Here is a 13,141-nt window from a genome sequence, read left to right as displayed (position 1 = left end):
TGCTAGTTTCTAAAATTACCTAAGACTGTGAACTCAACCTTCTGATCTTTCGAAAGTGAAAACGCAAAAAATAAAATAAAATAAAAAATAAAATAAAATAAAAACAGAAAAAACAGTGGTGTACAACAAAAATGTTTTGCTTATTAGGAATTGTATTCTTTTGTTGATTTGCTGACTTGCTGCTTATAACAATATGTAGTCGTACATGCATATTTTAGCCACTTGTTTAGATTAAAATTGGCATAAATGGACAAATGTTTTTACTGTACTCATTCTCTCATTTTAACAAACTGATTAGGACTTAAGACTAAACACTGAGAGCTGTCCAGTGGGGTCTTGGTGTATGCTTTGTGACTGACCACTTGAGGGCAGTGTGTTTTTATGGATGCCTCACATCCTTACTTCAGCTCAAATAAAGTGACTCTCAAGTTTCAAATATTCATATATTAAGCGTTGATAACTATTACAAAGCTTGTCCATTTATCTACACACTAAACAAGAATAGTCATCATTCCAAACCCTCATCAATAAGATCACAATATGCAAGCAGGATATCTTTGGTTTGCTTTAGAAAAAGTCTTACTTAGCTATGAAAACAGTAAATTCAATGGGCAAAGTCTAACTTTTTATGTTGTTGCAGATGATGACATTATTGACTGAAATATCATGAAATTACTTTCTTTTACCATTCATTAAATTTGTATCAGAGCAGTTACACTGCTTCTTTTTTCCTTCTTTCATCTGTTTTCAGAGATTAAAGTTGTCCTTGCCCTTTAAAGCACTGCAGGTTGTAGTGTTTGCTTTACCTCCAACAGTCCATGTCTTGTTTGCTTGTTTGTTTGATTGATGGTGTGATGACATGGGCGTGTGTGTGCACGTGAAAAAACTTCTCATTTCTCTCGGAATCAAGAGAAAGCGCCGTGCTGGTGAAGAATTTCACTCCCCCCACCGATCACCAACACACACACGTTAACAAACACACACACACACACACACACACACACACACACACACACACACATACACACTCAGAGAGAGAACAAGACTCTCTTTGAGCGTAATAGATACAGCTAAGTGGCTCATGAATCTTCAGTTTCCTCCCTCGGACATAGATTGAATCCTGTCTCAAACCCACTGTTCCTGCCAAACAGTACTAGAAGAAAGAGACATAGAAAGAGGTAAAGGGCAGTGGGGTGATGCAGGTAAACTAAAATTAAGCATTTATATATCAAACTTTAGTGTTAACACAGCTCCAGGGTAGTGAGCTGCTTTTGCATTATCAGAGACTGCTTTATAAATACTCCCTCAGTACTATATGGGCTACTCTTCAGTGTTGTTACATAACTCACTGGATATGTGGAGGAGGCAGAGAGCAGCATCCAAGCACTGCATGCTGCCCACACACACACACACACACACACACACACACACACACACACACACACACACACACACACACACAATGGAGAGGAGAGGAGTTAAAAATCTGGAGGAGGTTGGACAGAGAAAAGAAGATACGGTAGATGTCATGGTCAAATTCACCGATATTTGCTCTTCTCTCTCTAATTGTCTTCATGATCATACTGCATTATAAGTTACATGCAGGCTATGCAAGTTTGTGAAGAAAATGAAAAGGCATTACATATTCTAAATACAAAAACATAGTGTACTCTGTGGTGTCTGACTTTAAATACAGACATTACAAAAAAAAAACTAAGAAAATTAAATTAAGCCTCAGTAGAGAGGGCAAAAAAGAATAAAATAATTCTATTGGATCAGATGATAATTTTATTCAATTACCTGAACAATATTGCCATTGGACTAAAAGGAAGGATTCCTTTTTGGTGAAATACAGATGAAAGTTTGTACTTGCATTCCTCATGGGAACAGGAGTAATAAAAGGGATTTACAATCAGCAGAATGGGAAAAATAAAACATGAAAACTGCCTCTGTTGACTTGAGTGTTCACTTAAATGGTTACACATAGTCTACTTCTAGCCCCCACACAGTGAGGTAGCCTAAGTTAGCTATTGTTATGGCATAACATATTTTATTAAAGTAAACCAACTGAAAATGAACAGCGTAGTTTATGGCTTCTTCTGAATCAGCTTAATTGATTAGTGTTAATATTGGATGTTTTTGCTGGCCAGCTGACCAGCACCTGTTTTTTGATCTCTGAAATGCCCTCCACCATATATGAGATATCTGCCATTAGATATGCTCCATTATATCAATTTACAAGTTGAAGGCTGATGTGAATGTTGTTTTTCCTCTTAGCTGCTCCAATCTATCAAATGTAGCCTAATGTTACAGTATGATGTAGGCTATGCAGCAGCATCAGAGGAACTGAGTTCCTAGCTACACCCCTGCTCAGGAGGCCCCAGAGGCAGGTGTATGCTCATAAGATGTGCTTTAGAGGACCATCTGTTTGTGTCCAGACCTGAAACCACTTGTCTTAGTTAACATGCCATGACTGCAACATCCAAGGTCTCTATCAAGTGTATCATAGCAAAACTATAGCGAGCCAATAAGAAGAGAAGAGTTATTTATTCACTTTCTCTGCGCTCTCCCTGGCAGCTGAACTAAATCTCTGCAGCTCGTCTGTAAAGCAGAGAGAGAGAGAGAGAGAGAGAGAGAGAGAGAGAGCTTTATAAAAACAGCCAGAGAGATGAAAAAGGAGGCGGGAGAGCACCGCGCTCCTGGTCCGCCCCCAACTTGCAGCACGAGCCATTTAGCTGTGCGAGCTCGGCCAGCTGTAGGGCGCGCGGGCGCGTGTACGTGCCCCCCCTCACTACCCCTGCCCCCACGCGGAGAAATCATTACCAAATACAGAGCCCGAGCGCACGCGGAGCGATGGCTGCAGCAGCAGCAGCAGCAGCACTGGATTCTGTTTACGACGCAGAGCACGAGAGCGGCACAACCTCGGGAGAAACGGACACAGCGCGCGCACGGTATTTAAACGCACGATCATTTACGCGCAGTGTCTGCGAGTGAGCCCGCGAGGCTATCCGCTACATCAGTCCTTGTGACGTCTCCTCCTTCCCGCAGCGAGGTACGCTGCTGTCTTCCACTCGGTAGTCGTTGTTTTGGAGCGCAGCTGCAACGGAGACCGCGCTGATACTGGAATCTAGAGCGGCCCAGTCGCCCCCCGGTCCCGTCCCCATCAAGTGGCGCTGCACTCAGCGGGGGAACCCGAGAGCATCCCTCCATCCCACCCAGCGTATCCCTCCCTTTCCTCCCTCTCTCTTTCTTGCTCTTTCACCTCATCATATGCCACAGCTCTAGGGGGGGTCACATCTAGTCAGGGACCAGGGGGGCGAAGGGAGGCTGATCGTGGCCGCGGTAGACGCACCCTCCGCGTGGTGAGGCTGGGCTGAAGCGCCGCTGTGTCGGAGGATGCTGCGGGAGTAGAGCGGCTCAGAGCGGAAGATGGGGAAGGACCAGGAACTGCTGCAGGCGGTGAAGACCGAGGACCTGCTCACCGTGCAGAAGCTGCTGCAAAGGCCCCGGCCTGGGAAAGCAAGTAAGGCATTCTATTCTATTCTATTCTATTCTATTCCATTCTATTCTATTCTATTCTATTCTTACCTCACAGGTAATAACACAGCTATAGTATTCTATGGAACGCCAACCCCTGGATGGTTCTGTGAGTGCAATAGTTAGTAGGCTATTTCTCACATACCATTGCTGCCTGATTGCTACTATCAGGCCTAAATGATGATGCTGATGATGATGATGTGTGTGTGTGTGTGTGTGTGTGTGTGTGTGTGTGTGTGGTTGAGAGAGAGAGAGAGAGATGGAGAGAGGAAGGAGGTGAGTGAGAGAGAGAGAGAGAGAGAGGAGGGGTTGTATGCATCAGGGTGTATCAAAGATTAGTGGTGTGATTGGAGACTGACAGCCCATCTTGAGACCCCTGTCTGAGTGCACTGCAGCAGAGGGAGAGGGAGAGGGAGAGGGTGGGAGAAATAGGGAGGGAGGGGGGGGGGGGAGTTGTGTTTTTGGACGTGGGATTTGTGTGGCCCTGTCTCACTAATGAGAGACGGGGCCAGTGGCCTTGTGATTGTTAAGGTTCAACATCACCTTCAATGACAATACACACACATGCAGGGATACACAAACAAACCTTGTCTGTCAGTGTAAGTGTGTTCGTTTTTCATTGTTCAAAAAGAAGCACAAAGAACGAAGACTTGAAGTAAAACCCGACTTCTATTCTTTTCTGCTTCCCCTGCTCTGTATGACTCTGCTGTTCTAATTGTTTATTTTCTGCAGGCGATGTAGCACTACAGCATCCAACAATGTTTCGCTTCCATAGCCCACTAATGTGTGGGCAATACAGAGTGAAGCCAGAGAGAACTGCAGATAGATCATTCTGTAGAGGCTGGTAGCAGCCATACTGATACTTCTACTGATATATCACAGGCTGATACAGTTATACCCAGACAGGGAGGGATGTTATACAGGAAACTGCAGGTACTATAATTTCTTTGTGGGTAATTCAGGTAAATTTTACAAAAATTCATCCCTTTTTACAGCTAGATCAGCTTGGGTCCACACATCTTGAACAGACTTGTTTTTTAATTGGCTCCCCACACTGTCCAATTGCTAAAATTGTTCCAGTCAGGCAGGTTTGCAGCATCTGAACTGCACTGGAAAGGCTCCAAATAGCAGGTGGGCCTCATTTGAATAAGGGAGACATGGTGTATAATGGTCCAGAATTGTGACTTTCTGGTCTGTGATGACTTCATGAATTCAGTTTTCATTCTATTTATTTACAGAGCAAAAGGAGAACATTATCCTTATTCTTTGTAGCTTATATTTGAACAAACTGACACTGAATAACAAGGAGCGTTAAAATTCTCTTCTATTAGTCACTCATTTTAAAGCCCCTTCATTATACCTACACAGGTTATTCTGGTTAATTAGAGCTCTGCTCAGGTTAAAGATATTGCTGTGTGTGAAATCACTCCCTCGCTCACTCATTCACTACTCCTTAGTAATAGTTTTCTCTACAGTGAGCATATAAACTGAGATTTTGGACACTTATAAATTATAGTTATTTTGCTCTTAATTTTTGCATTTATAAAACATGGTTAACACAAAGTACCTGTACCTGTGGAAATACTTTTTTTGTTACATTGTGGGATTGTTGAGAGCACTACACGGTATAAATTTACACACTCAGAATTCAGACACTAAAATAAAATATCGAGGAGTAAATGTAGTGCACGGCATGGTAAATGGGGAGTGATTGTGCACACAGTCTATGCTTGTATTTACACAAGGTTACTAAAATCAACGTACCAATAAGATTGATAAAGGTGTAAGGTTGTCCTGCCTTAAACAACTGAACAGGAGAGTGAGTGTGAGTGATGTCACAGACACGAGGAGAGATCTAATAAGGGATTTGAAGTGAAAACACCTGTGTAGGCCCTTTGATCTGAGCTTTTATGTACCCAGAAAAGATTCAATACAGATTCAATACTGGTGATCTGGTCTATCTGAAATACTCAATCCTTCTCCTGTGATCATATTTTTCTGGAATAGGACTATAAGCGTACAAACATAACTGGAGAAAACACAGAAGAAGAATGAATAAATCATTTCATATCTGTAGGAGAAAATGCTCTCTTGAGACAACTTGAGCTATTGCTGCTAGTATCTGCATTTAAATTTTGCAGTTTATGACCACACTGTCAATCTTGCATGCTGTAACACATTTATGGGTGAAATTGCTCATTGAATCTAACATAATTTGAGAAAGGAGGAAAATATTATTTAGTAGATTGTTTGCATCTATTATTAAAGCATATAGAAAACGTCACTTTTGATTTTCACCTGAACTTGCTTTTTGTACTGAGCTAACTTGCCACAGATGGCAAAGTTGACTCTGCTGGATTCAGTGAAGTACAGCACATGGCTTCCAAACAGTTTGTAGGAGCCGGCGGGGTGCACTGCATGCAAACAAAGTCGGCAGGCTACAGTAGAGCAGGGCACATACAGGAAACCTCTTGGATTAAAGGTAGTCTGTGGACTGTCTGGTTTAAAATATAGGCATCCCTTAACTACAAGACAATTGGTAAAGTCCAGCACGCACAAGTAGGGTCCAAAATAGTGTCTGTGGAACTCAGAGTACATTATGTACAAGAGCACATCACAAAACAACCTTTAGGCTACAGTGAAGTGCACTTCAGCGGGCAGCCGCTCTCAGACTACTGTTTAGTATAACAAATACAGAGTACATGTAAGCCCCCAAACAAATTTTATAGGCAACAGACAGTTGCTTGCAGCACACACAGTTGTGCACCAAACCTAAGTGGATTGTAGTGCATACAGATGGCAACTAAAGCAATTTAAAGCAGATTCTGCAGATGATAGAGGACAGCAGGAGTACATGCTGCATATTATCATGAAGAACGCCACAAACCTCAACCTCAAAAAGAGAACACAGGTGGCTCATTACATTTATTACACAATAACAATATGTTATTTTATATTCCAGGCTGCCTCCTGTGTTTTTAGACTTTACTGTTACTTTTAGGCCATTGAAATAAGCAAATAAAGGATTCAGAATTTCTCCACCAGAATTTTATTCATATTTGGACGCTTCACTGTACAAATAAATCATTTCTGAATACATTCTCAAGGACTTTCCTTGAAAGAACTATTGAATCTGGTACTAATTAACAGGAAAAGGAAGACAAATATGAATTGAGTGCTTGTGGATGAGCATAGCCAGGGAGTCAAGGACGGTGATAGGACGCAGACTCAGACTTGTTCAGTGACAACAACAAAAAAGTGATTTATTCAGACCACTGTGACCAAAAAACAAGTGTCTCCAAAAATAAAACGAAAACAAACAAATCAAACTTGGCTTAATCTGGTTTAACTCAGGAAAACTAAGCTATGATCATGTGCACACAGCTATCCAGACATCCTCTTTCCCTTCTGCTCTCCCTCCAAACCCAAAACTCTCTCCTTAAAGGCCCTCCAGTCTGTCTAGGTAGAACCATATTTTTCACAGGGATGTCCCTTAATTATTGCCTTATACTAAAAACTGGCACTGCCACTTGTATCAGTTAACATTGTTTACACAGGCACACATCATTCACAGGAATATTAACCCAAACATGTAACTAAATACAATCAATCCCCCCATACTTGGTCCAACCCATGACATCATTAGTGATGTAAGCAAGAGCTTAAAAGCAGGAAGTGGTTGGGTGACTCCCCCTTTTATCTCCTGGGAAGCATGGTGGGTATGGTAAGTAAAGCAAATTAATATATAACTCAAGAAACTCAGGACTTAAATCAATAAACAACTAAATTTAAACAACACTTGTCTGTCTTGAATGAATCATAAATGCAGTTGTAAATGTAACAAAACAATGCTAAATTCAAACAAACCTGGGATTGTATGTGAAAGCAATGCTACAAATATAGATGTTATAATGTCTACACAAATGACAGTAGTAGTTTGAGATTGACAATATGTGAAAAGTTACAACATTAACTTTGTAAACTTCACAAATTAATTGGCGACTGTATTCCATTGTCAGGTGTTGCTGTTATTTTTTTTCCACTGTGTGCGGCTTTTAGTCGTATTACACATGGGGCATGTTGGATAATCAATCATTCATCTGGCATCCAATGACACAGGCCGCCATCACTGCTCGATAAACACTTAATCAATCGTTGGCTGACTGGAACATTTCATGCTTCCATCTCAGGGTTTGCCCTGCTATAACGTACACTTATGCCTGCTTGGAAGTACCATCTAGCATAAGTGAAGATGTTTAAAGACAGGATCGAGGTCTGTCCCTGCTCAGCTTTGTTGTAGAGTCTCTCTCCCTCTATTTGTCTGAGCCTCTCAATTTCCAATCCTGTCAGTCTGCTGCAAAGCTCTGCCTTTCCAGCATTACACTTAATTTTATCATTTGTATAACTGACAGCTACCCCTACCACAGAAACTGCTTTGTGCAAGACAAACTGTTGAACACACCATCTGAAATTTCATATGTGGACGCAAAAATCAAATCAACCCCTTTTTTCTCAGTTCCCGAAAAGCGTTGTGTGTTGTGCCTGTAAAATGTCTGCAGGACACTGATATTACATGAAGCGGACTGTTCTCTTAGTACAAACTAACAGGGCAGAAGCAGCGAGGCAATAATGACAGAGTGGGGTTGAGAGTCCCAGACAAACAGCAGGGAAGTAACGCTGGGCTGATGTTAACGCAGACCTGTTTGTCATCTAGCATTAAACACAAAGCTCACAGGACAGCTGTGTGTGTGTGTGTTGGGGTCTGTTTGTGGAGGAAGGAGAGAAATGTGTGAGTGGTTTGTGGTGGTAAAGGGTGGATGTGTGGTTGAACTGTGTGTGCACAGAGGTGTCTATGTGTGTAAAGGAGGAGGTAAGGTTGGGTTTGGTCTGTGTGTGTGTGTGTGTCAGATATGGGTCTGGCCAGGGCTCTGCCCTACTGCAACTCATTTACTCCTACTCAGGCCAGACATACAGTCTGCACATATGCACCTGCATCACACACACACAAACACACACACACACACACACACACACACACACACATACACACACACACACACACACACACACACACATACACACACACACACACACACACACACACACACACACACACACACACACACACACACACACAGAACTACATGTTCATGCAGACACATCTGGCACCATCTGGAGAGCCATCATCAGTTTGCTGTCACTCATCTTGCCTTCTGCACAAGGCACTAAACCCTCCAGGAAATCGTGATCTTGCAATCGCAATAACTAATTGCAAGTTCAACCAATCTCTGCAGTATTTGCGAGGGTTTGCAATTTTCCCATGATTTCTCTGCATTAAATAGTCCTTCCAAGAAGTTAATCGCAATAATTAACGCGAGAGCTTACAATTCTGCTAAATTACTGCAACTTTTCCCAATGAAATGGTCAGTCTGATTTGGACCAATTGTCACATTTTGTGTTGTGGTAACTTACGTCATCGCACCACACAGGAAGTGACTACATATGACACTTCATTGTTAGTAGTTTATTTTAAAAAATCACATTTTTTTTCCTCTGCTTGCAATTTTTCCCAATTCGCACAATTTTACAGAAAAAAAGTACATCAAGCATTGCAACTTATATCACAATTTTTGAGAAAAGCTGCTGCAAAATCAATATTGGACACAATAATCACAAAAAAACACCTGGAGGGACTAACTAGACAAGGTTGTGTGTGTGTGTTTGTGTTTGTGTTTGTGTGTGTGTGTGTGTGTGTGTGTGTGTGTGTGTGTGTGGGTGTGCACATGGAGCAGACCTTGAGTGTGACCTGAGGTCTGTGTTTGTTAATGGGCTGTCAGTGTTGGTGTGTCAAGGTGGGTAGTGTAATGTGTATTGATGTTTGTCATTTATTGTGTGTCATTAAAGGCTGTGTGTTTGTGGAAGAAAGAGATTTGTCTATGTGTCTGTTGCATCAGTAAAATGATTAAGATTCAACCTCTGGCACAATACCCGCCCCCTCCTCTCTCTCTGTTTACTGCCATGCGGGACTGACACATGCCTCCATCTCTACACAACACTATCTGCCTCCTTCCTTTTTTCTTTCTTGTAAGCCAGAGGAGATGCTAATGCTCACAGACCACTCTAGACACCACCCCCTGTCTCTCTCTCTCTCTCCCCCCCATCTCTGTGTTGATGTGCGAGGCTGGCAGAGGAGTAGAGCAGATGATTGCATCCACACCAGTGCACATTCACAAAGGAGCAGGCAGGCAGAGAGGAAGCCTCACATACTGTCAGCCAGAGTCTTCATATTTGTTAACTGTGCTCTCTCTGCAACTATAACCGTCAATGAAAGAAATATGGTGGAGAGAAGCTTGTTTTGGCTTTTTTGGGACACTATATCATACCATCCAGTACTGCTTAAAGCCTCATGCTGATAAATGTAGTTGTATGTTCAGTACTTGTATCCAGGATGCCAGCTCTTTGTCTTGCAGTACTGCTGTGAATTGTAACTGCCTGAGAATCATAACGAGTGCAGGTATCTCAGATGAGATAAGGTTTAAATGACATGCATTAGGGAGAGGAAAATGTATGCTGGAGGTGTTGCTGTCATATCATCAAAGAGGGCCTTGAAGAAATCATGTATAAAGTGGGGGTTTATTCCAGCTTGAGGCTACATTAGCTGCTACTGGCACAACACACCTGAACTGAACTCTTGGTGGTTGAGTTGTGGGTAATTTAGGCACCAGGGTTTGACAAGGAAGAAGCATGGAATACAAAATACAAATGCCTGCAAAACTAATGAGATTCCCATCAGTCTCAGCTGTCCTTTGAGCTTAGTGCTAATTAGCAAATGTTAGCATGTTTGCATTCTAATCTAAGAACAGTGGATGAAATGTTTGATTTTGTATTTTGAGACTATTATTTTGCATTGTTTGTTTTTCGTATGAGGTAAAAAGGATAGTCTCAGCTCATGCCATAAAACTTAATGCATGCCATGACTTTAATGAATCTGTCAGTTACTTAGAGCTTCAGACTTTCCTTTCAAACTGACTTTAGCATCAGTGGTTTTAACTATAGTCCACAAGTAATTAACATTAGGTGTTAGCTTGTTGTCCTTTGCTATTATTAGCAGCAAATTACTTTTATCAAAACAAATTTGCAGAACTGAAATGCGTCCAACAAAACAGGGGGTGGACATGAGGAGATTTTAAATATTGTATTTTAAATAGTCTAGGTAAAAACAGTAGGTACATGTTTGTGAGTTTTCTTAACTTCAGGTTTAATAATAAACTGTGAGGGCTAGCTAACCAGCTAATGTTACCCCTGAGTTTAAAGCCGTTTTGCTAACATTTTCTTGTTCAATATTGCATACATATTGTAATATTGTTAATATCATTAACAACTTATTTGATGTGAACATTAACATATGTTTTGTGAAACTGTGCCCCCTCAAAAAAACTGACTGCATGACACCCCTGGCCGCTAGCATGGCTAGAGTCAGTCTTGTTACATATAAAAGTCTATTTTGGAGCAAGTAGGCAAAGTGCACCTAAAGCAATTCATATTAAGTATGTTATTATATTAAGGCTTACATGGAGGGGAAAAAGGCAAATATGCAAAAGATTGCTCCAACAGTGTTATTGATACAGTTTTATCTTAAACTGAAGTGCAGCATGTATTATAAATGATAATACTGAGAGAGTGGCTGGCTGAGTTCCCCGCATTTTCCTTCAAAACATCATCTCTCACTCCTGCTGCTGACTGCCTCTATGATTGAATTACAGAACAGATGGAGAGAGAGAGGGAGAGAGGTGGATGGACAATTTTGCTTTGAGGAAAACGGGGGAATGGCGAGAGGAGTCACAGAAGAGAGAGGACAGCAAAAAAAAAAGAGATATCTTGTAGTCAAAAGAGGAGGGGAAGATGTTTCGTGATGAGGGAGTGAGACAGATGTATGAGGTTTGATGAAAGGCTGAAAGTGATGAAAGAGGGAACATGTCGATGAAACAGAGGGATAGCTGAACACCACCTCACTTAAATTCTGATTGCCGACTGCTGTGCACACATAAAGCTCCTCTCTCATACTTACTCATCTACACAATGCACTGCACCAAAAATAACATCCACATAGTTTACTGGGTCGGTGGCAAGTTCAGGGAGAAGAAAAGAGCACAAGAGAGGTGATGTGATAGGAGGAAAGAGAGGAAATATAAGCAGCAAGAGGAGGAAGTGTGAAGGGGAGGAGAGCAAAGCAAAAGTAAAATGCAGGTAAGGAGGTAGAGGTGACAATAAGGAGAGACAAGCAGCATAAAGATGGGACAGAAACAAGAGAGGTCCTATGTCGTGTGAAGTGCGATATGACAGTTAATGGTGGATGTCAGGACTATTCTATTCTATTCTATTCTATTCTATTCTATTCTATTCTATTGTAGCTACACACCCGATTAACAGGATGAGAGGGGAAGGGGAGTAAGTGGCTTAGTCTGGATATGAAGACCACCCAGAAAATGAGAAGGGAAGCGGGGTTGGACCTCCCTTGCTCAATCAGCACTGATTAAAGAAATGACATTAACCCCCCACTGTACTAGGTTATGCACACACACTCTCACATACACAAAAACACAGACACAACTTTCCCCAAACATCATAGGACTGGCACAGAAAGGTACAGACTGTTGGAATTTACCAGTGTGTGTGTGTAATAATTGTTACAGTGGAAGTCAAGCATTGCAGGAAGGGGACAAAAGTTGTCACGCTCACACACGCATGCTAGCACACTCCTCTGCAGCCATGAGAGTTGAGTCTCAGAGGTACTAGAGAGATAGAAAACAGACAACAGACAACTGAGCCATGTCATTTGAGACTTTTTATGTAACTAATATAATGGCTGTATGCATGTGTAGGTGTATGTTAGCTTGTAGAGGTGCGCTCGCGTGTGTGTGTATGTGTCTTCTCATGAGCTGCTGCAGAGTGAGACTATGCCTCTACATCGCCACGCAGGATTTTTCCACTCATGCCCTGAATTCACAACATTGAGTGTATTCTTACTGCTTCAAATTAATGTTTGAGCAGCTAATAAAGGCAGGAAATTATGCATTTTTTTTCACTCTCAGCTCTTAAACTTAAACTAACATGGTCTGGACAAGGTTTTACTGTACTCTACATGAGAAGCTTTTGGAAATGTTCCGCCCCACACCCACAGTGAATACATTTAGCATCGCCTTGGGACTTTCTGAATGAATACTGCCGCTCTTGCTATGCGAGTGGCCACTAACAACAGGGCTGTGACACAGTTTGGGTGCAGGCTCACGGCTTGGGAAAATGTGTCGTGCACTGACACACCCTTTGGCCAGGCCCTTTGATATCTGTGAGAATATTTTGGGGTTAAAGTTGCTGTATGATATTCTTTAGAAATACACTTTTCTTAAGAAGAAAGTAAAATAATGCTGTCTGCTAGAGTGCAAAATGATTCTAAACTAACTCTAAACTTAATAAATTTCTTCCATACACCTGAATTTAATGGATAAATAATTGACCATTGGCTAAGTACCACACCTTAGCTACTGTTGCTACGCCTGTCAAGCGTTCCGTTACTGCAAGGCAGTTTACAATTATAACGATAATA

The 13,141-nt window shown here is 41.7% G+C and overlaps 1 protein-coding gene across 8 annotated transcripts in view; it reads left to right on the top strand.

The window, feature by feature from the left end:
- Positions 1 to 2,580: 2,580 nt before the first annotated feature.
- Positions 2,581 to 13,141, top strand: part of caskin1 (CASK interacting protein 1) — a 116,176-nt gene continuing 105,615 nt past the window's right edge. For 7 of the 8 annotated variants that reach the window (XM_067571278.1, XM_067571277.1, XM_067571274.1 and 4 more), the window contains exon 1: positions 2,581 to 3,523. In XM_067571278.1, the coding sequence (XP_067427379.1) occupies positions 3,430 to 3,523 (94 nt within the window). In that variant the 5' untranslated portion in view covers positions 2,581 to 3,429. The remainder of the gene's footprint in view (positions 3,524 to 13,141) is intronic. The other variant, XM_067571272.1, reaches the window with a different exon arrangement.

The sequence above is a fragment of the Thunnus thynnus genome, chromosome 17, assembly GCF_963924715.1.
Source record: "Thunnus thynnus chromosome 17, fThuThy2.1, whole genome shotgun sequence".
In the NCBI taxonomy this organism is placed as follows: Eukaryota; Metazoa; Chordata; class Actinopteri; order Scombriformes; family Scombridae; genus Thunnus; species Thunnus thynnus.
This window is presented reverse-complemented; position numbering and strand designations above follow the sequence as displayed.